Genomic DNA, 24,679 nt, shown 5'->3' with positions numbered 1-24,679 from the left:
GAATGAAATCAGTAATCCTAATCCCTGAATGAGTCATCGTAAAACCACTCCCAATTCTGGGCATTGTCCCGGAATATTATACACAGAGTTTCCTGTAATTACTACATGACAGTCTCCAGTAATCAATAAAGTGGCCACATATATTCCAGTAGTTAGGTAAAGGGGTTTTAAAATAGAAGGAACTTTATCTTGAGCAACAGTTTTGTAAATACTATTTTGTGCAGAAAACTATGGGCATTTTTTCCCCCACATAGCCCCTCATATTTAGGGGTACAATTACATTTTTCTGYACCCAAATATATAGTCAAACATTCAAGTTTTGACCATCCTCTAACAGATCAAAGCAGGTTGTTGAACAGCTGTGAAAATTAAGCCATTTCTTACGAAACAAAAGGGCTGTGATGCAATTTTCAGAAGTTTTCCAGTGACAGAGAAGTACAAACTTCATTGAAATGAGATTTTTCCTCCTTGTTTGCTTTAGGACTTTTGAAGAGATTTTTCTAGAGCTGAAGCTAAATTGGATGATTCCATTTTGAGAAATTCTAGCCTACAATAATATGAAAGCTGAGAAATCTGAAACTTATAATAAAGAAGTGCAAAGTTATGATTCCAGTAGTATTTGTAATGCTCTGTCTGTGCAAGGCTCTCTTTGCATCTATGTGCAAAAATGCTGAAGGGTTTAGCATGCAAAAAGATATTAGAAAAGAAGAAAATAAAGCATCGGCAAGCACAAAAAAAAAATGTTATGAATGTGATTGCATCTGCATACAGAATTATAAAGCTACACTGTATATATTAACATAATCATCCTGATCTACTAAGCGGTATATATGTGCTTGTGGAGAATTTCTCTATAGGCTCTTATTTTCCACCAGCAAATGCAAGGCATGTGGAAGAGCCTGTTCTGTCTGTATAACTGCATCTCACTTCAATCCCTGGCTCTTCTCATTCTTCACAGGCACAAGAACCTGGTGTCCTTCAAGTCCTGCAAGATGCAGACTATTTCTCTTGCAGTACAGGCTCAGCTCAGTCCCAAACCTTCAAGTCTGCCCTGTTAGTCATTGTTATCTTCTTGAGTAAAGACACGGGAACTTCACAGATTCTCCTTTCTACCTGGTAATTTCCTAGGGACAAATCCTTGGATGCTACCTAGCCAGTATCATCCAGGTGTCCCTGGTAAGAGTCCCCCTGGCTGATTTGGTTTCCGCTGCCTTTGCACTAAGTTTCTTCACGGAAATTTTCCTAGCTGAATTTCTGGTTACAACAAAAATGCATTTCAGCAGCTGGTGTCTGTTGTGGTTTATTTTCTCTCTCCTTGACTGCTCAAGTTAAATGTTGGAGGTTTTTTCTTTCTTTCTTTTTCTTTTCTCTTTTCTCTTTTTTTTTTTTCTTTTTTCTTCTTTTCTTTTTTCTCTTTTATTCTTTTCAAGTCGAGGTGACACAGGACAGGTTTACAGAACCTTCTGGCTGTGAACATAGACACTTTGAAGCCAGTGGCTCCTGCACGAGCTCTACCTGTGCTCAAGTTTGGCTTGCAATGTTTGCCTTGAGAAGTGAAAGCTGTTACCACCTCCACCTCAGGCCAAAGCCACAGAAAGGCTGGCCAGCCTCCATAACCTGTAGGCAACCCTATGGTTATTATTTTGCAGGAATGTTTCTCCTGGCACAAGTTCATACAACTGAGATTGATTTATGGTTTGGCTTTGATATTTCTTCTTCATTTGGACTGGTAAAGCTACATGCTCTGTGTCAACCCAACATGGAAAAAAATACAATAAAAATTGCTCCTTAAATAGGGAAGCCACTGATATCCCAATAGTTCCAGGCAATGCTATGACACACACACTGTTAACCACACACATGATAAAAAGGGGCAGCATAAGCTTGACTTTCCTGCACGTATTTTAGTGGAAAGAAATTCCCTCTGCATTCAAGCAAAGATCCTTGTGCCAGGGAGAGAGCAGGAAGGGAGCGGCTGCAAAAAAAAAAAAAAATGATGAGGAAGAAGGGAAACAGCCTGCCCAGGCTGAGCTGCAGGTAGTCAGCTCCTAGGTGTGCTCATAGCAGCCTTTGATTCCCAGAAGCCAGCCTTTTATATGTTATCTGGACAATGCTTGTGATTGTCCCATTTATTGGAAAAAACTCTGGATTAAGGAAAGTAAAGACTACAAAACGGAATTAGGATTTAATTCAGCAGGTGATAGCAGTAGGTTTGGCAGTTAKAAAGTGACTATTATGAAGCAGAAAGTTTAAGCATGAGAATATAGAGAACTGCACCTGATGGTATCTCTGCATGTAGAGATTAGTGAGTGTTAGGAGATGATTGTGTCTGGTTGTGTCTCTGGCACTTCAGAGAAAAAGCTGAAGGAAAATGCCACCTCAGGGTGACYTGCCTTACTGAAAGAATCTTAGATGCATTGATTTTATTTACTTGGTCCAAAAGATGATAAATGAATCATTTCACAGTGAATTGTAATTGCTTGCATGGGAAGGGATTTCTGRTAGTATTCAGATCTTCATTTTTTTATAAATAAAACCAGACAAGATCCACYCCCTGGAAGTAAAACTTATTTGAATTTTCACATGTAACTTGATTGATGAGAACAGATAACATTAAAGGTAACACAATTTCTCCATCAATTCAAGTATTTAGAAGACTAAATGTCTTATTCTTTGATGCCTGCTAYTCAGGCAACAGATAAAGCCTGACAAGGAGATTACAGGGTAATATTCTTCAGACAGTGTTGTATCACAGGGCAGACCACATTGCTGAAACAGCCTATTCTGCCTTAAAAAAGTCTTCAGTTATGTCTACAGTGCACAGCACAGAACAGTGAGAGAGCTCAGCTCAATCTGGAGGATTTAATGTGAACTGCAATGGTGATACAGTTGTGCTAACACAGAGCTCCACCTAAGCTCATTTCTYATCACACTAAATGATCAGAAGGGGATCCAGCTTTCCAGCTCCTTGTGGTCATAGCTACAGCTTCATACTGGACTGTATACTGAGAGGACTGTATGTGGGCCAGAAGATTCAGCTCTTCTATTATATCTCAGATCACGAGACTATTTGGGAGCAATTTCATCTCCACTTCATCCAGAATGAATTTCTCACTGAATCTGATTATTCTCTTTCTTCTATCTGCATTGTTCATATTTCCTTTTATTTAATTAGTCTTTTTGCTCATTTACCTCAGTATAAAGGAGAGATGAGCTAGATGGCCTAGTTAATCTCATATGCTTAAACATTAGGAACTACACAGCTAAAAACATCCTTTAAAAAGAATCTCCATGGAAAGAAAATGGTATCCAACATTYCTCTGTTGTGCCCAGTAGTCCGACTCTGCCTTTCACTTGCAGCTTATTATTGAGTAGATGATGTGTTCTAGATTTCAGTTCTAAGTCACCTATCTTTACAGTCTGGTTTTAGTGGTATCATCAAGGGACACTGTGCTGAGCGTGGCCAAAGAGAAACTCCAAAGCATGAAGTGGGACACGGAGTGAGGAACGGAGTGAATGGAGAATCTACAACAAGAATATAGGCTAGAAGAACCCCCAAGAGTGAAAATGTGAATAGCAGCACATTTTCATTGGGATGAAAAGGAAGAAACATTTGTGGCGGCCATAGGGTAGATGGTGGGATCCATGGAAGATTGCTGGGCTGTGAGCAAGTCGGGAAGAAGGGTCTTGTGTTATCCTACAGAGTACTTGATATTTGAAGGAGTTTCTCCACTTCAAAATGTGAAAAATGGGAAACATGTAAACAACATGTGGGATGTTTTAAACCTCTTGCTGTAATGAAAAGTGGACAACAAATTCACCTTAAGAAATGCACCAATTGAGGTCATATCACAAATCATCTACATCCCTCTGCAATTAGTGGCTGATCTGCATATTTCCATCTCTAAGGAAGTAAATTGAATGGAGATAAAAAGTTCAGTTCTTTTTCCCTGATAGAGATTTCCCCACACCTCCCCTAATATTTTCTGTGAAGGATAATCTTTCAGGTTAATCATATATATTTTCCTGTGGTTTTCTGACATGTAGTGTCAAAATTTAATGATACTTCARACATGACTGCTATTTAAATTATTGAGCTGGCATAGATGTAATTTATTTTGAAGAGATTAACATCTCAGAGCACAGAATTTGTGCCAAACCAAGTCACATCTGGGTTACTTAAATCATGCAGATTTTTGTCACCCTTCTTTATGTCTGTTTAGAATGTATTCTGTTGTGTTGCAATTTTATTTTCCTGTCTATCTTTCTCAGTTTACTTTGGCTCTGCATCAAGAAAGCATTTTTTATGCTTTTCCTTATTTTTTTAATCTACTTAAATTTCGATGAATTTAAATAATGTATTACTCTCTTCTGTAACCTTTTGTTATCTAATGGTTATCTAGTCCTCATTTACTTAAACATTTTATGTAGCTCATTTAAATTATTTCTCAACAAACATTTTAATGTGTTCAGCTTGGTTAATCTGTGTTCAGCAATGCTCATTTAAAACAATAAATTTTGTTATTCCTACAGCTAAAAATCAACACGACTGTATCTGCCTTTTCATGCTATTCATTAATCCGCCAGCAGACTGGTACCAAAATCTGCAGCTATAAGAAAAAGGAACATTTAAAGTTGCCTTCAGCCAACTCCATCCTCCTGAGGTGCCTCCTGCATCCTTTCGAGCTGCGTGTGTGTCTGAGGCTGATTTCAGGACCTGTCTTCTAAAYGGCCTCTGAATCTACCTCTGTGAGGGAAGCCAGGCAGATGTGAAGTAGAGCATCAGTGAGGGCAGAAAGAGAAAGGTAGAAATCCCCTTGTGTTTCACTTTGTTAAAAGGGTTTTATTGTGAATCCATCTTCATCATTCATCTGTCTCTCACTTGCCTTGTAAGCGACAGGGCTTTGCTCATAAAAGATAGATAGTTAGCCTTCAAATTCTGACTTCTCAGAGCTGGCTGAGGGCCCTTGGTGCCTTGGCCACACACAGATTTTTCAGGACCTACTGCCAGCTCTCCTTTTTTTCTCTCTTGAAGGTCCAACTTCCACTTTTATCCACTTTCAGAATTGCTACAGCTATTCAAAAATAGCAAGTACTGATAGTACTTGCATACAGTAGTACGGTCAAGCAGATGTGGAGCTTGGCAAAGCCCCACGTGCAGGTACAGCTGCATATAACCAGATCAGCCAACACTCGCAGCATTATGAAGTGTAGTAAAAATCAAATTTCTCACACTTTATCTCAGTGTGTCAGCCTTAATTGTTTCAAGATGACTATTCCATGAGGAGTTTTTCTTTTAAATTTATATTTCAGAGGGTCAAGTGTTTATATGGTTTTTATCCTCTCCTTGTCTTTGACCTGTTTGCTGAAGTCTAGTGCTCACTTTTCATCTAGGACTCAGAAGAAAAGTCCAGCTCAAGGTCACGAACTAATCACACGTCAGATATGGAGCTTCCTTMATTCCCTTGGATTTTATTTTTGGAGTGGGGTCAGCATGACAGGAACCCCGTGACTAAACATCCAAAAGCAGTCACAGCTGTGGTCGACGTAATCTTAGAGAGTTCATTCAACTTAAATCAAATGATTTTATTTGTTAACAGTTTAGATTTCTGAACTAGWGATATAGGAAAAAATTAAAATAAAGACATTTAAAAGAAAGAAAAATAATTCATATTTATTTCAAAACAATTAATTTGTAAAATAATTTAAAAGTAGTAAATTAAAAACTAGTGGGGGATGTCACATTAAGCTTTTTTGAAGAAATAAAATGCATTCACAAAATACTTCACTGTCAACAAAGTGACACTTTTTGGCCACCATTGTATTTGAAAAATATTGTTGAGAAATCACAGTGGTTTTAAGGTGACTAGATTACCGACTTGTGCTCTCCTGTCCAAATCTCAGCCATGTCAGCAGTTTGTCTTATACTAGTGTATATGTTTCTCTAAAACCTTAAGAAAGTCACATAAAGACTAAGCTTTCATTTCTTTAACTAAACTTCAGCTAAGGTTGTTCTGAAGAATAGCTGTATATGTGATCCTGAACACTCCTTGAAGACTAGAAGGCAAATAAGAGGAGCCCAAAATTACTAGTATGGCTGGTTTTGGTATTGTTCTTACTGTTACTTAATTCTTAATTTGAAATAAAATCATTCAACTAGTTCTACTGTCTTAGGATAGGTCTCTGAAAATTTGAATATCTGAGCAAGCTGTACACTAAACCCTCCTGCTTCAGTCCAGAAAAGGTTTTCTAAGTTTTCTTATTTATTATAATAAAGGCATTGGAATCACTCTGAACTGGAACCCTTGAGGGGAGTGTAGCAGATACAGGGGTGGGATCTACCCATTTCGTCTTTCTAAACCCCTACTGGTGGCAGAGTTGGTTCTAAATTATGTACCGAAGCCTTTTACATTTTTTGGAGCTCCAAGGGAATCAAAAGTGACTTTTGTGTACTCAGGGAGACCAGAAGCAGGTGGACAAAGGAACTGCCTAAGAAGCAACTAGAACTGCTAACTTGTAAATTACTTTCTTGATTAATCATTGTTAACATCTGAAAGGTGAATGAATTTGTGGAGGTGACCGATCCTGTGAAGTGATTAGCAAGAGGAGCTGACAATGCTGCAGGTATCACTTGCKCTTGAGAAACGAGGGCTACATAAAATCTTGCTTTCCTCAGCTGTAGTGCTGGTAACCCAGACATGGTTCATGACCAAAACTATAACATTGGAGAGAACAAAGTGGAGCCTTGAGCAAGTTCTGGAACCCAAAGCTAATGAAGGCTAGCAGACCAAGGGAGCACTTGCATCTTTTTGCTGGACCTTCTTAACTCTTCCCTGCTTAAACTGTCTTAAAGAGGTGAGACAGTTAATTATGCAGTTCTTTGCAGCCATTGCATTAAACTGTGCTTTTAATAGACTTATATATTTGCCTGATCCCTTGTGTTTTTAGAGTTCCTAACACAGCCCCAGGTGGCTGGCAGAAGTCTCCCTCTGCCCACCTTAAAGATCCCATTCAGGGAATTACTTTTGTGTACTCCAGAAACAGGGGACACACACAGAGCAACTTCATATCAAGAAAAAAAGAGAGTAGTCTCTTTTTTGGGAGTAGTTCAGGCTCCCTTCAACCTCTCCTGAGTATCAACACCTCAGACTTCAGCTACCCTAAGATTTAAACTCACAAATCAAAATTCCGATCTACAGGAAGCAGCAAGGAGAGACTGAGAGAGAAAAATATTTCTTAGATAACAAGTGACTTTTGAAGCAAAGCCCCAGAAGTAAAACAAAATGTACTTTTGCTTCAGGTTTTTTTCTTGATACATTTTTTTTCTTTTCATTGTGGTCCCTTGTTTCCCCACCCAGACAAAATGCAGCTATGACAACATGGAAATCCCCTGGGCAACTCTGTTCTGATAATAAGATTGTTCAATGTTCGACCAAAATATTATGTCTAAAAAGTCTATTTTTTTTAAGTTTGCTTCAGCTGAAACGGAAAAAAGAAAAAAAAATGATCAAGTCATAGCCCACTCAATTATAAACAAGACAAATTTAAAGCGAGACGGTGTCATTTCAGGTTACTGATCASTCAGCTCAGCAGAGCCATACTTTATTGATATTGCTAGCTGAAAATAAGGGTTTCCAGAATGATATTATATTTAATATTACCAATCCAAGTGCTTAATTTCTCAAGTAGACTTTCCTAATATTTATTTAAGCTGATATGGAGCATCAGTCTTAATGATGTTAAATCAGCACATGTCAGTCCGTTTGATTCAAATTTGGCCTTGGTGAGCTTAAGGTGGGACATAGGACACTTAGGAGCGAGATGTCCATCCTGAAGTTCCACTGATGGGACTTCTGAAAGAAGACCTCTGAAAGACGACAATTTTTGGATGCAGAGTGTACAGATGGGTGCTGTGCCCCAGGTAATTCTGTCAGTGAAGGCAAGAAGATTGAAGTGAGGCTGTGCTGATGCTGTTATCTCCAGCAGGGCAATGAGGAGAACTTGAAAGGTTGTCACCCCAAGTTTCCCAGCCTAATGCCCAATTTTCTCAGGCWACCACAGCCTGACAGGTCTCTCCTGCTCCTGTTGTTGGGATTTACCCTGGAGGTCTGCACGGGAGATACCCTTTGGGCTCCTCTTGAAGAGAGTTAGACATATTTAAGGGTTAAATGTCATCTTTTAAATGTTTATTTTGGGACGGGATGAATCAGACTTTAAAAGAAGCAGCTGCCCTCCACCGTCTGTAAGGGAGGAGTGAAGCACGAGAGCCTCTGACGTAGGTACCCGCACAGTTAATACCAACATTGGGTCAGATGAATCCAACCCCGTTTCTCAGTGTCTGTGCAGGCTAAGCAGGTCTTCARGGATCTCTCTCCCTCTGCAGTGACCTTCAAGGTCTGATTACATGGAGGTTGTGGCACAGACACGAGAGCTACCAGACCCTGCTACCAGGAGCTGCTGCRCAAAGGGAATCACTTCTTGCCATGAAAGGCCAGTGGAAGATGAAGAGGGGATCCCAGAAATACCCTGTTCTTGGGCAGCTGGGCTGCCTGTCCCCGCTTCACAGGACAGAAGGGGCACCAGAGGAGGCCCACCCTGACAAGAGGGACACTTTCCTAGATGTGAGGGCTGAGCATTCATCATTTTGGTGCTTGCTTTACATTCTTTCCTTGCAGATTAAAACGCTGCTATGGCTTGTGAAGTGGTGCCATCACTTTTCTGTTTGCTCAGGCACTATTAGCAGCGTTACCCTCTGTTTCTTTTACGCCCCCAACACAGAGCTTTTCTGGTGCATGCTGTGCTGTGCCAGCGCCTGCTCCAGCTCTTGCATTCAATTGCTGCCAGCCACATCAGTCAGCAGCATTACCAGCTGTGTGCACTGGTGTAGTGAGCTGCAGAAGGCGTATGGAGGAAATATTTAACACCTCCTCACTACCTTCCTCTTTTTTGCCTCTTTTTTTGTCCTAAACTTGAAAAACTATGAGATGTATGTCTGTTCTCAGGAGTAGGATKGTGCAGGAGTAGTCTTCTAGACTACAACTTGTCAGGGTCAGCACTGCCTTGCTGGGGACTTACACAATGCCAGGGCTAAGCATGACTAGGAAAGACTAAGCGTGGGAATTCACAGCCGGTAATTTTTCCCTTTCAGGCTTGTGGATCTCCACTGGAATGAAAGAGGATGTGAGGAATTAGACAATTTAAACTGAAGATAGAATTTAATGCTCTGTTTTTGGAAGTAAATTGCATAATATGTGGACTGAATCATGATCCCAGGGAAATTCATAGCAAATATCCCACTGGGAAAGTTAGGGGAATAAGCCAAGAAATTTGCCTCCAACTCACTGGACTTGATCAGATTTTGCCCGGTGAGTCCAATGGACCTAATGAATCAGGCCCTTAGTTTTGAAGTGGGAAGCGTGTTTCAAAGTAAAAGCTCTGCTCGTATCTTCACACTGGCTTCCTGCTCTCTGCCACTAGTCATCCTTGTCGGCATGTTTACATTTCCCCCTGCCTGCGGTCTCTTTATCAGGCAATGGGTTTGTTCTGCCGCCTCCTATAAAGCAACTGAGCGCGGGTTTGTGTGCGCACGTCCTGCACCCATGCAGCTGCCTCAGGATGACACGGACGGGTGCTGTGCTGAGCGTCTTCTTCTTGTTTCTTCACACGGCTTCAGGGGAAAGTTGTTGCACCTCAGCAGATGGTGACGGTGAGTAATTTCATGTCCACCTCTCCATTTGTGTGTGATCTTGAAAGCCTGGGTTAAAGCTGCCAGATGCAAYGTTGGGGAAATTGTTTTAATATTTCGGTGCTTGGGCTCTTTCTGTTAGTGTCAGTGCCTTAGGTAAGTGTGGAGCTGGTGGATTATCTACTGATGCCCAGGTTTGCTTTCTTTGTAACATCCAAATTGTCATAAAATCACAGATAGCTTTATGCAGAGGSCATGCAAGATCAGACTGGTTTAGCCTTTCTCAATATATTTACATTTATGTGAGGAATTACACGTGTTAGTAGGGAACATTTAATCTCCTTTTGTTGGCTTTAACTACCCTGAGCTACTGTCAGAAAACGGTGAGGTTCTAACTTTTCTTGCACTTGTTAGTTTCTTCCAGTGAAAATATTTTAATGTAATTCAAGCTCATTCCACCCTGCTCCATTTGAAGATTCAAATTTTTCTTCAAAAGATTATCTACATTATACATGAGTGTAATGCCAGTCTCCATGATAGTGTGGCTGAGGCAGCAGTTCCACYAGGAGCCTCTCAACAGTCCATCACTAATGAGCATCCATCACTTGTACACCAAAAATTATATATTAATTCAGCAATTTAAATTCAGGCTTACTGCAGATTTCACGTGGACAGATGAAAATTCTTTAGCAGCTGAATTATCCGAATTAAAAGTCAAAATGTAAAAAGCAATAATAAAACCACTCTTTCAACCTTTTCTCAAAGGGAAGATGGAAAAATGGATTTTCATATTCAACCTCAGATATTTTAAACTTTTACTTGTCTAACCCTATTCCTCCCTATAAATAGCACTGACRAAGTCTGTTGTACTGTGCATGAAGGACACGGACAGTCACTCAGTTATGAGGAATTTGGAGGTWTCATAATTTCACTGTTTGGAAGAAACAAAGTTTTTTATTCAAAAAAAAGTAATGACTGGAGACCTATGCTACCTATCAGATCTAATCATGAGGATCTCTTTTTTGCCCCTTGTGTGTCATATGTTATATATTTGTATATGTATGTGCAGATATAGCTGTAGAGCTGTACAAATACAAATAGGATGCTCATGGCAAGTTTATTACTTATATTACTTAGCAGAAAACAGAAAACAGCTTAGGTCTGACACTAACAAACACTTTTTTTGTTCGGGTTTTTTTTTGCCTTTTATTTTTCTGTTTGCCTTTTGTTTACACATTTTGTTTAGAAACGGACATTGCAAGCAGTTATTGTGGTCAGTGGTCAACACTAATGATTTACAGTTGAAGCCACTGAAGCCTTTTCACCAGCTTCCAGTAAATCACGACTAGTCCTTTGCTTAGAAATAAGCAGATCTGGAAAATCCCTATTGAGTAATTAGCAGCTTTAATGCTTTCTCTCTGAGCTGTGTGGCTTCGGTCAGCAAGTTAAACAATTCTGGGTAAAGTGCTGGGGATGGATGTTTGAGCCTTCCACCTCTGACTTCATCCTCTCCCCGGCGAAGCCCCAGTGAAGTGCTGCCAGCCAGTAGGCATCATCTTGCCCTCTTCTTATGAGCAGGGCAGGGAAGAAGTTCACTTAATGTTCTTGCCTTCAATTTGTTCTTTAAGATGTGGTCTGTCTCCCAGCTCTGTCCCCTCTCTTCCAGCCRCCCACAGCCTGGTGGAGGGGGATGGAGAGCCCCCAAAGCCATAAGAGAGCTACAAAGCCACAAGAAGAAGCAGCAGCACCTTGGCATGTGTCAGCGGGCAGGACAGGGATAGTCCTCCTCCACCGACCTGTATAGTTTGTCCAACCCACRCCAAAACCACTCTGATTATACTGGTTTTCCCCTGAATGAAATGAATCCTAAATCTGTATATATTCTGTTCATTGCAATAGGGACTACACAGTTCACAAGGCTCTGTCTGGGAAAACTTTATCTACATGGACAATTCAGTCACCGACCCTACAAGTATTTACAGATGCCTTTTGTTTCATGCAGTCTAGTTAGTCCCAGTGGCTTCAGAGCATCAAGTTTAAGCATGTGCATGGACATATGCACATGGGCTCTGCTCTTAGTACTCTTCTCTTGGTAGAAGTTCAGATTCAGACCGTTCAGCTAGGTGCTGTCCAAACCCAAGGGGCAACCACTTTGGTGAAGGATGTGCTGTACAGGACTGTTTTTTCTCCCAGTTTTTCTCCCTCCTCATATTGAGTCTTGCCTTGGTTTTAACAGACCCAGGCTCAGACATGCCAGAGATGTGCTCTGGTCTGCTCAAGGAAAAAAATCACTAAAATATGTAGATTTTAAATTGTATAAAGGACCCTTACCAGTGCAAGCCGTAGTGGAGTCATCAAAACCATTTACGCAATGAACACATTTGTGTGTGGTGCTTTTGAGGTTTAAGGTAGCGTAAGTGGGGCTACMTACGTGTACATGTCTGCTAAAAGCAAAATTACTGTTAGTTTGTGGAGGAATAGTACCAGAAGAAGGTTTTCAAATTGCATACTGAACACTGTTCGTGAGATTTATGTATCATATATTCTCTGACTTCAATGTGATTTCCATGAATAAGGAACCACATAATCGCGGTGTGAAAGTTCAGTCTCTGAGAGGCAAAGTCTTGCACCCAAGGGTGAGTTATACTAGTTAAACATTAAGCAACTATTTGAACTGCAAGAGCAATACCTTTTCATTCTTTTGATTTTGCAATTAGACTCATAGAAAATGAGTCAAAATTTCTGACACTTTTCAGCACAGCAGTATCAAACTTTTGAAAGACTTTTATTGATATGATACTTTGCTATCATATACAATATATAGCTTTCTTATACAATATATTAGATTTTTTTTCACAAAAAGCATCAAGCAATGCATATCTCATATGAATTAACTCATCCTAATTCAGAAGTTCTAATGCTGTCTTATGGTAACTGTAAGTGTAAATAAATTAAGCTCAGAATTTGTATCTGAGGTCTTAGCAATGCTTCAGAAGTGACATATCTGTGTGTAAGCTTTGGTTGTATCTACCTAACCATCTAAAATATTTCTTATGCAGATTAATTTCAGTTCATTTGTCTATTTATAATTTTTGCACATACCTACTTTTACCCACAAATCAATGATTATAGGTAATATATATTTCTGTATATATATATGTCTGTCAAGATGGCTCAGGGATGTGTGATCGAGACTTCCCTCTGTGTGAACCTGCTGTTTGCTCATTCTAGAGCTGCACTTAACTTCCATTTTTCTCTCTTAAATGTTGATAGTCTAGCAGATTAGTGCACTACTTTCTTTTTTTAGCATGCATATGCTGCACAGAGTATCCCCACAAAGTGGCAAAGATGCTAAAAGGTGCCACATTTCTTCATCCTTCGAGGAGAGCAGGTTTCACCTTGCAGCATCTTGAGAAGAGAAAAACTGTTTTGTAGCTTCTTAGCATCAGGCGCTCGTGGTAGCCACAGAAGAGCCCCTCAAAGCAGCAGGCTCCAAGGTCTGGAGTGATGCAGTGAGATGYCCACCCAGCTCCCGCCACGGATGCTCATCAGAGCTGCCTTCCTCCCGGCCCCCCAGCACCACATTTGCATTTCTCGCTGCCTTTCTTAATTGCTTCACGTACCCCTTGCCAGATCCAGCTCAGTTTTGACATCACCAGGAACACAGGATGAGGGGCGCTCTGGAGGCTGTTTTTTGTTTACGATTTAAAGTAATCAGATGAATAACCCTTGATTTCTTTTTGTTGTTAAATCATGACTGTTTAGAAACCTCAGTTCTTTCTCCATTCAAGACAAAGACCTGTTTCCCCGTTCAGGACAAAGCCAGGGATCATAGGACACACAGTAGCTACAGTAATCCAAATATTTGTCACTGGTATGACTGTTAACCACAGTACCCAAGTAGCCAGTCACTCTCGATAGTTTGAATTTACCTGGGCGACATCCACAATAAAGATTATGTTCTCTGGGAGGGACTTTCCATGGGATGTGTTTCCACAGGTATTTCCCTGCTCGGGCAGTTATGTGAGTCTCTGTCCTCACGGGAGTTTTCTCTTTGGCCACGGGAGTTTTCTCATCCCATTTCTTTGGGATGGCCACATCTTAGAGAAACCTACGGGAGATAATTAAATATGAGGGTGGATCAGGAATAATCTGTGGAGATTCCCAGGCAGTGGGTTACATATCATCACAGAGATCCTTAGCCATGGGTAAAGGAGCAGGGATGTTTCTCCCACCAAAAGGATGACCTTGAGGGCTCCTCACAGTGACCATTCTATATGAAGTCCCACTGAATTGGCAGTTTCTGCCAGAGGGGGCTTCTTTCTAAAGCATCACTTTTTGTTTTGCTGACTTCATATATGCCAAGTGCAGGACCAGTCATATGCTCTTAGTCAAATTGCAATTGTTTTATGAGTCATCAAGGCAAATTTGCAGGAAGCCATGTGTTCCGGCAGAAAATTTGAGCTTTCCTTCCTGAGCCCAAATTTTGTGACTTTTCAGAGAACACTGCAATACAGCCAGAATGTGCTTTGGGACTCCAATGCTTCATGATAGCAAAATACCCCTGTTTATCTAAAACTACCCAAACCATTTTCCAGTCTCCTCGGGAATCTGCAGACCGGCCGCAGTCTCACGTCACACCGTGGGCAGGGGCAGGAAGATGCTGCACTGATGCTCTTGGGTGTCTGCAGGGCGCTGGTCCTCCCACAGGCACCGCAAGGGGACGTGCTGTTCTTGCCTCCTCCAGGGTAGATCTACTGCCTTGGCATTGCAAGATCTTCGAGGTGCTGCAGGCTCTCCTGACCTGAAATTCCCATACAACAAAAATTCCTGCAGAGACAGCCCTCATTCTTGAGAACACATTAGCCTTGAGCATCATCCCCAAACACCGCTGGTAGGAATCACGCTGAGCACCATCTCGCAGGGTGCATTTCTATTCTGTTCCTTTTTGAGACTGTTTTGCTCCTTKGCAGCTTTTCACCGGACCTCCTGAGTGTGTCTTGCTCCTCTTTGCCTGACAGGGGCTAGTTGTGGTCTGTGKTTTCTAATAGGAAAACCTGTCTGAGAAAGTTCTGAGAAAACTCTCAAATGGAGTAGATCCTACTTTTCTCTTGGCCCAGAGTTCCTGTGTAACTATTAAAATTAGCATGTCCCCATGCTTGGCTAGAATGACTGCCTTAGTTACAAGGCAGAGAACAGTTTAATTTTCACCGCTTTGCACCCTACCCTGGGACCTTTTCACACAGACAGTTTCCAAGATGTCTTCAGCAYCCTCCTTTCACCATGACTAACAGAAGAGGGCATTCGCATGTGTCTTGTCTCATCTAGTCATCTGCTACGCAGTGTCATTTAACAGTTCCCCAGAAAATGATGCTGTGATGTGAACCTCGGCAGAGGGGTTCAGTCAACTACAGTGAAAACAAACTTGAAAGGTTTAAGTGGCTTTCCCTTTCATTTTGAGCAAGCTTTCTTCTCCTCTTACGAAATTGATAGATTGATCCTCTTTCTTTTAGGCAACAGCTTATAGAAACAACCCCTTTTACAATAAATCTGTGAAACAAACAAAGTTTTAAGATTGCCTGGAAAAAGACTTGAGAATTTTATAGTCATCAGCTGCTGAAACCAGCCTCAGGGTAACCATGAACATTTGTAATTGACTAAGGAGAAAGCAATTCTTTTATGAATCTTTATTAAGCTTGCATTAAAGCTTCAAACAATCTGAAATGTTACACTTTCAAGACCATCTCTGCAAAGGGTCATCTCATTTATTTCTGGAAAATGTTTATGCAGGAACCACCCCACAATGTCATTGTCATTATCATACCCACCTCTACTTCACATCCACTATGTGTAATACTATATTATTATCCTTCTTTGGAGATTTTCAACACCCTTCTGGATGCGATCCTATGTAACACGCTCTAGGTGACCTTGCTTGAGCAGACAGGTTGAACTAGATGATCTCTAGAGTTCCCTTCTTACTTCTACCATTCTGTGTTTTTGTACTTAGTTTCCTTCATCAGTTTGCTATAATTTCTCCTTAGGGACCTTTGGAGACGATGAACCAGATAATCTGGACATCAACTGCTTCAGTCAGCTGGAATTTAAGGATTCCTACAGCAGCCTGACTTGCAATTTCACAGAGCTGCCTCCTTCCAACACTAACTACAGCCTAGCTGTGTGGTAAGCAATGTCACTGTCTGTCCTTTTGCAATGCTTCTGGGAAGCCCCAGTGCTAACAACCCAAGAATAACTTCGGCATATTCTGGGAAAGTGGATTGGAAAAATAGACAAAGCTTCTAATTCACTTGGAATTCAAAGAATTCAAAAAATTCCAAGTTTCTGATACCAAGTTTGAATACTATGTTCAGCAAAAATAACAAGGATCAGTAATGTGCATTATAACATCTATAATATTCCTGATCTTTATTCTGCTGCTGTGGAGCATATGTTCTCACTGGTGTAGCTGAGCATGCACAGAGAGTATTTTCCTTTTAACAAACTAGGAATGACTTTTTACAAGCAGATCTTTTCCCCACAAAATTCTTTGGTGTGAAGGTGTGAAGTTTTCCACTGACGGAAAAATGTCATTATCTTGTCCAAGATGAAAAATAAGCAGTTGTCTTCTCACGCACTAACATACAAAAATAAACCCTAGAATGAGTACTCAAACACCCAAACAGCTATCAAACAGTCTATAATCTCCACTCTTACTTGAGGCCATGAAATCCTCTTCTACCTTGTTTTTGTCACTGATGCACCTATCTGAAGAAGTTCTTTTTTTTTTTTTTTTTTTTTTTTTTTTTTTTTTTTTTTTTTTTTTTTTTTTTTTTTTCCTGAAACTGAAAGTATGGCGGCAGCCAGAAAAAGTGAATTTTTTTATCTCGCTATTCTACTCATTATTTATTTACAACTTTTTTTTGTTATTTATTTTCTGTTGTCTATTTTCAAAGGCTTAATTCTGGGGTTTGACTGAAATTTTATGACAGTCCCTGACAGGGAGTCACAGATGAAGGAACACAGACATATTTCGACCTGTGAAACTGTGCCATTAATTTCCTCATGGCCTGGCTGAGTGTTGATCCTGTATTTGCTTCCACTGCAGTCAATAGAAAATTTCTCCTTGCATTCAGTAAGCACCCTGACATACTGCTCTGTATTTACAAATGGCAGCAGAAAGATCATATTTAAAACACAACTTTTTTGAACATATATATTCAAATAAATAATGGCATTTTTTTTCCTTGGATAGCTCCAGGACTCCTGCTGTGATTTGTACCACTTGATCATTATGCTCACAGACAGTGACTAAAAACAATATGAATCTTCTAATGCCTTTGTTTGTGTGGTAAAGTTTCTTATTTCTTATTCATAGGGAAACCAGTTAATGTGAAATGAATGATCAGAATTTGTCCCTAACTATGTCATAGTAAGACTGAGAAGAAACTAACGTTGTGTCACTTTGGTCAACAGTACCAAGGAAGAAAACAGTTATATATGTTCCAACATGGAGAAACATGAAGATGAGTATTTCTTACAGTTTACTGATATACTCTCAAAAAGATTCGTTTGCATGGACTCCGAGATGAAAAGAAAGATTTGCAAGAGCCTGATATTAACTGAAATTGGTAAGACACCTAACATTTTGCTCATTATATACATAATTTTTTGCTTCACAACCTAGTGTGGTCTGTTAAAAAAGTGCAGCTGAATTCTGGCTTGCTTGCTATTACACCCCTTTTGTCCAGACTTAGACCTAGATCAAATTACATGAGTGAGTGAAACAGCTATTTTGATGATTTACTGAAATGTCAAGCAGGGATATTTTGTTCATCTCCTGCCGCAGTTTCAGGGCTGACGACGTAATGTCTAGCATGAGCTCAGCAGACACTCTCTAGTCCCTCACAGGGCTTAGGAGGCCGCAAGATTTCACTTCTTCATGCCTTGCTCCATGGCGGAATCTACAACCTGAGGTCAATGCTCCTGATTCCCACAGCACAGAAAAGATGCTGGGGGACATGTAGAAACTGTGACATCCTGCTCTTACGAAACGTTTCTGTCCTTGTATAGTTCAGTAATCATCTTATGCCTCATCTCCTTTGGTGGGCCAGCCTGGACCAACTTTCTGTGCTATGAAATGCCCCATCCAGTTGCTTGGCGGTTTACCAGTGCATCATAACACCACTGAAATGTCAATGCTGGCTTCTTGACAGCTTCCCCATCACAGTCACAGCTCTTAGTGTTGAAGGCTCAACCTTGGCAACTGACAGGTTGCTCTTTAAACATAATTTAGTAATCAGAACAGAAGGCAGAAGTCTCAGACCCCTGCTTAGAGGGCCTGAACCTCGGGTCTCCAAGCAGAGCCAGTGCAAGAGCACGAGATGCTCTGATATTTCTGATGTTATTTTCAAAAGACTCAGTGTCACAGTCCAGGAGATGTAGTCCCTGCTGCTTCTCTGTTACAGCAAGTTGAACTCCAAGCCCCACTTGGGACGAGGGGAAAATGATGAAGTGGAGCTTGTCATTAGTCATTACCCTTGCCCAGACCGGGTCAGCCCTGCACTGTTTCCTACACCAAAATAGGTCAACCACAATGGGGTTGAGATTGAAATGGGCTTTTCAAAACCTGTTTATTTTGTAGTAGCATTAATCTGATCCTGTCATATCCTGTTTTGTTATATTTTGCAGTTAAGCCAGAAATACCATTTGATATAAACATCACATACCAAAAGGAAGCCAATGAATATCTTATTCATTATAATACGCCACACTCGTGGAAGAAATACTTAAAGGACAAATTAATACACCAAATAGACTATCGTCAGAAAGAAGGGATTTGGAAGGTAAGTGGCAATGTAGGTAGGTTCTCATTAATTTCTGAAATTAACATTACCAGAAATGCCAGTAGCAGGTCAAAAAATTCTCAAGTCTGCACTTTAAGAGTTCTCCAGTTGAAAACCTGGAAAGATGCAATGGATGGTATTAAGTATTTTGTTAATTGAAGCAGTTCCAGACTGACAGCAACTGTGGCAACTAGATACTTTTCCGAACTACAGAAGCATCCTGTGCTTGTACCTCACACTGAAAATAGAAGAAATAATAAAGAAACAGAACTGTCTTGAGTATTACTAGTAGTGAGGTTTGCTATGATGGCCTTGGTCGTATTTTCTGTGCCTACCATTTAGTAGATGGTGTGATGTATGGTGCTACAGCCTGTGATCCAGCCTTTCTTCCTACAGCAATTGGTTTTTCCTGTCCCTTTCTCTTCACAGTGTCCCTAGCCTGGGGGTTATGTGGCATCATCCCTCCCTGCATCATATTTCAGGCTGCACTTTTCAGAAGTTGCCTTTTCATGCACCATAGTCATCTTTATTTTTTCTTTCTCCCTTTTGAGTCTTCCAAGTTAGTGTATATTGCCCACCACCTCACCAGAATTAGCATAGTGCCATTTTTGCTCAGGCGGGTCTTACTGCCATTTCTCTCTCTTTCTGCTGCTTTCCTGACTGTCTGTTATGATGCTGTCCTGGCTATGGAGCCAGGGTGATGCTGTGAGGGTCACCTTTGCAACAAGCAAACACACAGAGCAAAGAGCAGAGGACAGCACGGCCTCACGTTTGTGCATAGCTGAAAACCTAGAATTAAAAAAAAATGTATTTAAGTGTTTCCTTCCATGATGCCGCTCCTTAAGATGTAGCTATAGATTTTTTTTGTCTTTTTAGATAAAGTAATTTTTTGTGTGTTTCTGTTTTTAGACAGTAAAGTCTCAATTCCTGCAGATAAAATTACTGGGGAAAAATCTTGAAAAAGATGCCTCATATGAGGTGAGAGTCCGTTCAAAGCCCAATGGAGATTATTTTAGGGGCACATGGAGCGAATGGAGCACTTCCAAGAGCTTCAGAACTAGTGAGAATCACTCCCTGGAGGAAGGTAAGGGGGAAAATAAACCTTGCTTTTGTTTGTGAGAAAAAGCTCAGCTTGAGCAGGAAGAATTGGGGCCCTCAGGGTGCCATGAATGATGCCCTGGCACCTTGGTGCTGCTGTGCCCTGTGGCAACCAAACCCTCAGGATCCTAAAGTTTGACATTCATTTCTAACTCGTTGTCTGAAGCTGCATTACAATTGCACTGGCCAAGTAAGGCATTTAGATGCCATAGCAGATGCTCTTTTTTTTTTTTTTTTCCTTTAGACACTGACATGGTCATGATTATACTCTCCGTACTGGGATTCATTTTGTTGGTTGTCATGGTTATCCTGATCCTGACTTTTTGGGAAAACAGGTAATCTAAGTCTCTTCACATCAGAAGGAGTTGGAAGCCAATCCAATTCTGGCAGTCCTGTTACTTTCTGTTTACTGTTATGCTCGTGAACTGCTCTCTTTCCATCTCTATATCAAATCTCAAGAGATTTGAACATTGTTTAGTGGTGAGATTGTCTCTTTTGTTTTCATATGCTGAGTCAGCAGGATGTTCACACTTTAACCCTTTCAAAAGCAACATGGTAGCAGTCTGTGGGAAGAAGTCTTGGTGTCATCAACCACAAACCCATTCTGCTGGAGGTCATATTTGGGTGTGCAAAGCCAGGCTCTTCCCCACCAAAGTGATCAAGGGAGATCTGGAACTGAGGCTGTATCTCAGAGGCAGTCCTTTTTGTTTATTATTTATTTACTTACTTATTAACCACAGAACAATAGATAGATATATGTAAATATAGAAAATAGAAATATTTTCTATAGAAATATAGAAAATAGAAAATAGAAATATAGAAAATAGAAAATATAGAAAATATCATTTAAAAGTATGCAAATATGGCCACATGCAAGTTGTTTGCTAGGGATGCTCCTTGAGCTGTGCCAATCCTGAAACGCACATGGGGATTATTGGAGATGCCCTGGTTGTTTCTGCTCACACCATGGCAAGGACCTTTCTAATAATTAAGCAGTATCACATCTGTGTTGTCTGCCAGGAAACACTCCTTGGTGCTGCTTAATTTGCTGGTATAGATGTAACCTAAAATTTCTACAGCTTGCTTTTTGATGTTCCTGAGCACCTTCAATTCTCTTAACTTTCCTACAATGCAAAGTTGTAATATAAACTGCATATATAAAATCTCTAGAACATCACTGTTTAGACAGTGAGGTCCTTTGAGACCAGAGGTCCCATTTTTAAATATAAAAAGGCTTTTTCATGTGTATATGCACAGACACAAATAAATATAGATTTGTATACATCTATATCTATATTATCAATATCACTGCAACACTGAGTGTCAATTGGGCAATATCTTTTAGCTATATCATGGCAGAAGGGCTTGAGCTGCACAGCAAGAAATCTAATTAAGGCAATAAAATGACACTTATGGGATAAGGCCACAACATAGATGTCTGAAGCACAGATAGTTGGCCAGGGAGTGGAACAATTCACAATTCTTTATTTAATAGAATCCCATGTACAAATTTGCACTTTAGCCACAGCAGCTTGTTCCATTGCAGCAGTTGTTTTCATCATACAAAACCCAGTTAAAATAGTCATATTCAAATGAGACCTTTACCAGCACAATTTGCTGTTTTTCCAACAATGGGTAAGTGTCTTACTTTAACCATGACAACCTATGCATTCATAAGAGCAGTGACTACTGGGTGGCCTTTTATTTCTCTTCTCCCATAGTTGTTTTATTCTGAGTATTCAATTCATTCTGAGTCGTGCAAACCCCCTCCAAGATTGCAAGAGTTAGTACAAATGATTCAGTACAAACCTCATATATCACAATATGTCTCTCTGCTACTGTTGAGCCCTTTTTTGTCTATCATTACTATTTCAGGATCAAGCCTGCTCTGTGGCCAAGCCTTCCCGATCATAAAAAGACTCTGGAGCAACTGTGCAAGAAGCCAAAAAGTGTACGTACTTCTATTGTTCTTATTGTATGAGTATAACCTATGGAGAACATAAGTAATACCCCTGACGATATGCATGTTTTCTAGGGACTAGGCAGTCAGCCAAAAATGACTTTGAAATTTTATTCGAGAGGTAACATTTGCCCAAGCAGATGCTGTTGAAGGGTATGAATGTAAAAGAATTCAACCCCCTGCCTGATCTGATTTGCACATACACACATGCACAAAGTAGAGTGTTGGAGAACCTGATATATTATGTAAGGTTATAGGGTTTATATATTATATAAGGTTATAGGTATATAGGGTTATAGGAAAGAAAAAACTCAGAGGGGATTTAATCACACCCTGCCAATGCCCAAAAGATATAATGTACAGAAAAGATGAAGATGCCCTCTTCACAGGGATGCATGGTGACAGGACAAGAGATAGTGGTCAAAAGTAACTTCAGGAGAAATTTGTCCAATTATGAGGAAAAAAATCTTTACTGTGAGAAAAATTAAACATTGTGTAGATTGCCTGAAAAAAGGTAGAAACTCCTTATCTGAAAATATTCAAGATTTAGCTTGAAAGAGTCCTGGATAACCTAACCTTCTGCTTCTGGCAGAAGGTTGAACGAGATGGACCAGGATGAACCAGAGGATCCTTCCAATAGAGATTTTCCTGTGACTTTGTGATCATGGATCTGGAAAGGGAACCCTCTGCAAACATGCCTGGTGATGCTCATCTGGCCTTATAGCACAACTGCTCACGTCCCATAAAACAAATAAACCTTTTTGTTGTTTTTTTCTCAGACAAAGACCTGTTGTGCAAATGTTACAGACCATGAGGTTTGTACAAGCTTTTTTAATCAGTTGGCTTACCACTAGGCCTACTGTATTTTTTCGCTTAGAAACTCATCAGTGCTGTTCTGCCAAATGAACAGTTGCCTTCACTTAGCACATAGCAAGTTATTAATTTTCAAAGCTCTAAAAAGGTTCTTTAAACTCTTGTGTTCCCCAGCGCAGGGGTCCCTAATATGTTTCAGGAAGTCGTGATAGACATTTCCTTCCCAAATTGCTAAATTAGGAACAGAACCCTGAAAGGAACTATGTGGGTTGACACATTCATTCCTATGAAATGGCAGGTGTATGGTAGATATCTGGTTCAGAAGAATCTGTAAAACAGTACTGACATGCTGCACTGACCACAAAACCCTCCGCAGTGCCACTGTCTGGAAGACACCACTAGACAGTTTCAAATAAATATGGGAATGGAATTTGAGACAGGTCACTGCCTATTGTCTGATAATTTGTTGGGCTGTCTGCTCAAGGGTATTTGTAGATTTAAAGAAATAAATATCCTTCTAAGATCAGATGAATTATCACAGCACATTGCGCAGGATCACATCCTGGTAAGTTTGAGTATATCCAGAGAAGGAGACCTCACAGTCTCTATGGGCAGCTGGTTCCAGTGCTCAGGCTCACTCACCATAAACTTTTTCTCTCATGTTCAGATGGAGCTTCCTGTGTTCCAGTTTGTGCCCATTGTTCTTGTACTATCACTGGGCACCACTCAAAAAAGTCTGGCTCCATTCTTTTGACAAATATCCGCACAGATATTTGTATATGTTGGTAAAATCCCCCCTCAGTTTTCTCAGTCTGAACAGTCCCAGCTCTCTCAGCCTTTCCTCATAGAAGAGATGCTCCAGTCTCTTCACCATCTTAGTAGATACCACTGGACTCTCTTCAGCAGCTCCATGACCCTCTTGTCCTGGGGATCCCAGTACTGGACCCAGCATTCCAGATGTGGCCTCATCAGCACTGAGCAGAAAGCCAGGATCACCTCCCTCCAGCTGCTGCCAATGCTCTTAAAAATGCATCCCAGGAGACCATTGGCCTTGGTGACAAGGGCTTCTTGTTGGTTCATGGTAAACTTGTCCACCAGGACTACCAGGTCCTTGTTCACAGAGCTGCTCTCCATCAGGCTATTATCAAAGTATTTTTTCTCTTAAGTCAGTATCCCCTGTTAACTGACCACAATGTTCCTTTTCCCATGCAGAACTTTGATATAAGCTTTAACCCAGAGAGTTTTGGTTATGTTCATATCCATAAAGTGGATGGCATTCAAGCAAGAGCTGAAATGGAAAGTTTTCTGCAGATGGAAGCTGCTCTGCAAGCAAATATTCCAGAAAAAGATAAGAGTGGATCAAACCTGAAGATGAGCCCTGCTATGATCAACAAAAACAACCTGAACTTGCCCGTGACTTATGGAGGAGTCTGGCCAGATGAAGCTTTGAATGAGTCCTTTGGTAAAAGCCAGTTTCTGGTCCCTGAAGGGTTCAGCAGCTCCAGCATGTACGAAGTGTGCAGCAGCAACGTGCCCCTGTGCAGCGATGGTCCTGGTCTGCACTGCTCTCCTCCCTTGCACCCCTCAGGCCAAACCCAACCAGAGCCGGTGTCGCATACGCAGCCAAGCAGCGAAACTCGGCCAGCAAGCAACGAAGATGAATACGTCACGATGTCCAGCTTTTACAAAACTCAGTAAGGCTCGAAGAACAGCAGAATACAACAGCTTGTGTTTTTCTGTAACACAAGCAGGACGCTGCCTCTCTTGCCCTCCTGCATCAGGGAGTAGCACCCCTCGGTGGTGCATCTTCAACATCGTGCTAGGCTTAGGAGCAAGAGGATTCACCTACACTTCAGCATAGCCGTCTTTCTCAGTATGCCAGTAGCAATCTCCACTGTGATAGAAATTAATTCAATTCTCCCTGACTTTAATTTCCAGATCTGATTAACCAGGGACAATTACACTTCTAGCTGGGAATCACTGCGTGTCTCCTAAGCATTGGTGAACTCTTCTGTTGACCTCTTGGTTGCAGAGCTAAGCATTTATTAATGCCTAAACAAGAAGCATGGCAACAAGAAGCACGGCATCAAATCAAATTGAATCCAATCTCTTTTAAGCTGAGGTAGGTCAAGAGCAACTCTGCTGCAGTTGCAGGGACACTGGGGGGTTGTAAGGGAGAGTTTTTATCAAGCATTAGTTATCTGGGTATTCAGGAGCTTGATCACTGTAGAGGGAGGTTGCTGAGAAATCACTTTATAAAGACATTTTAGCATTAGTTAT

At 40.7% G+C, this 24,679-nt stretch overlaps 1 protein-coding gene across 1 annotated transcript; it reads left to right on the top strand.

The window, feature by feature from the left end:
* The first annotated feature begins 9,615 nt into the window (after nt 1-9,615).
* On the top strand, nt 9,616-24,546 carry IL7R (interleukin 7 receptor). Its single transcript, XM_026037617.1, has 8 exons — nt 9,616-9,706; nt 15,730-15,868; nt 17,159-17,313; nt 18,374-18,528; nt 19,438-19,612; nt 19,871-19,961; nt 21,502-21,577; nt 23,612-24,546. Exons 1-8 carry the CDS (start codon nt 9,616-9,618, stop codon nt 24,095-24,097), a joined length of 1,368 nt encoding a protein of 455 aa, XP_025893402.1. The 3' UTR covers nt 24,098-24,546.
* Nucleotides 24,547-24,679: the final 133 nt, after the last annotated feature.

This window comes from Nothoprocta perdicaria, unplaced genomic scaffold (genome assembly GCF_003342845.1).
Source record: "Nothoprocta perdicaria isolate Ctin4 unplaced genomic scaffold, notPer1 scaffold_1, whole genome shotgun sequence".
NCBI lineage: Eukaryota > Metazoa > Chordata > Aves > Tinamiformes > Tinamidae > Nothoprocta > Nothoprocta perdicaria.
This window is presented reverse-complemented; position numbering and strand designations above follow the sequence as displayed.

Coding starts and splice junctions, on each gene's coding strand:
- IL7R (XM_026037617.1), top strand. CDS start 9,616: ATGACACGGACGGGTGCTGTGCTGAGCGTCTTCTTCTTGTTTCTTCAC. Junction 17,314..18,373: donor CCTGATATTAACTGAAATTG/GTAAGACACCTA, acceptor TATATTTTGCAG/TTAAGCCAGAAATACCATTT. Junction 21,578..23,611: donor TGTGCAAGAAGCCAAAAAGT/GTACGTACTTCT, acceptor TTTCCCATGCAG/AACTTTGATATAAGCTTTAA.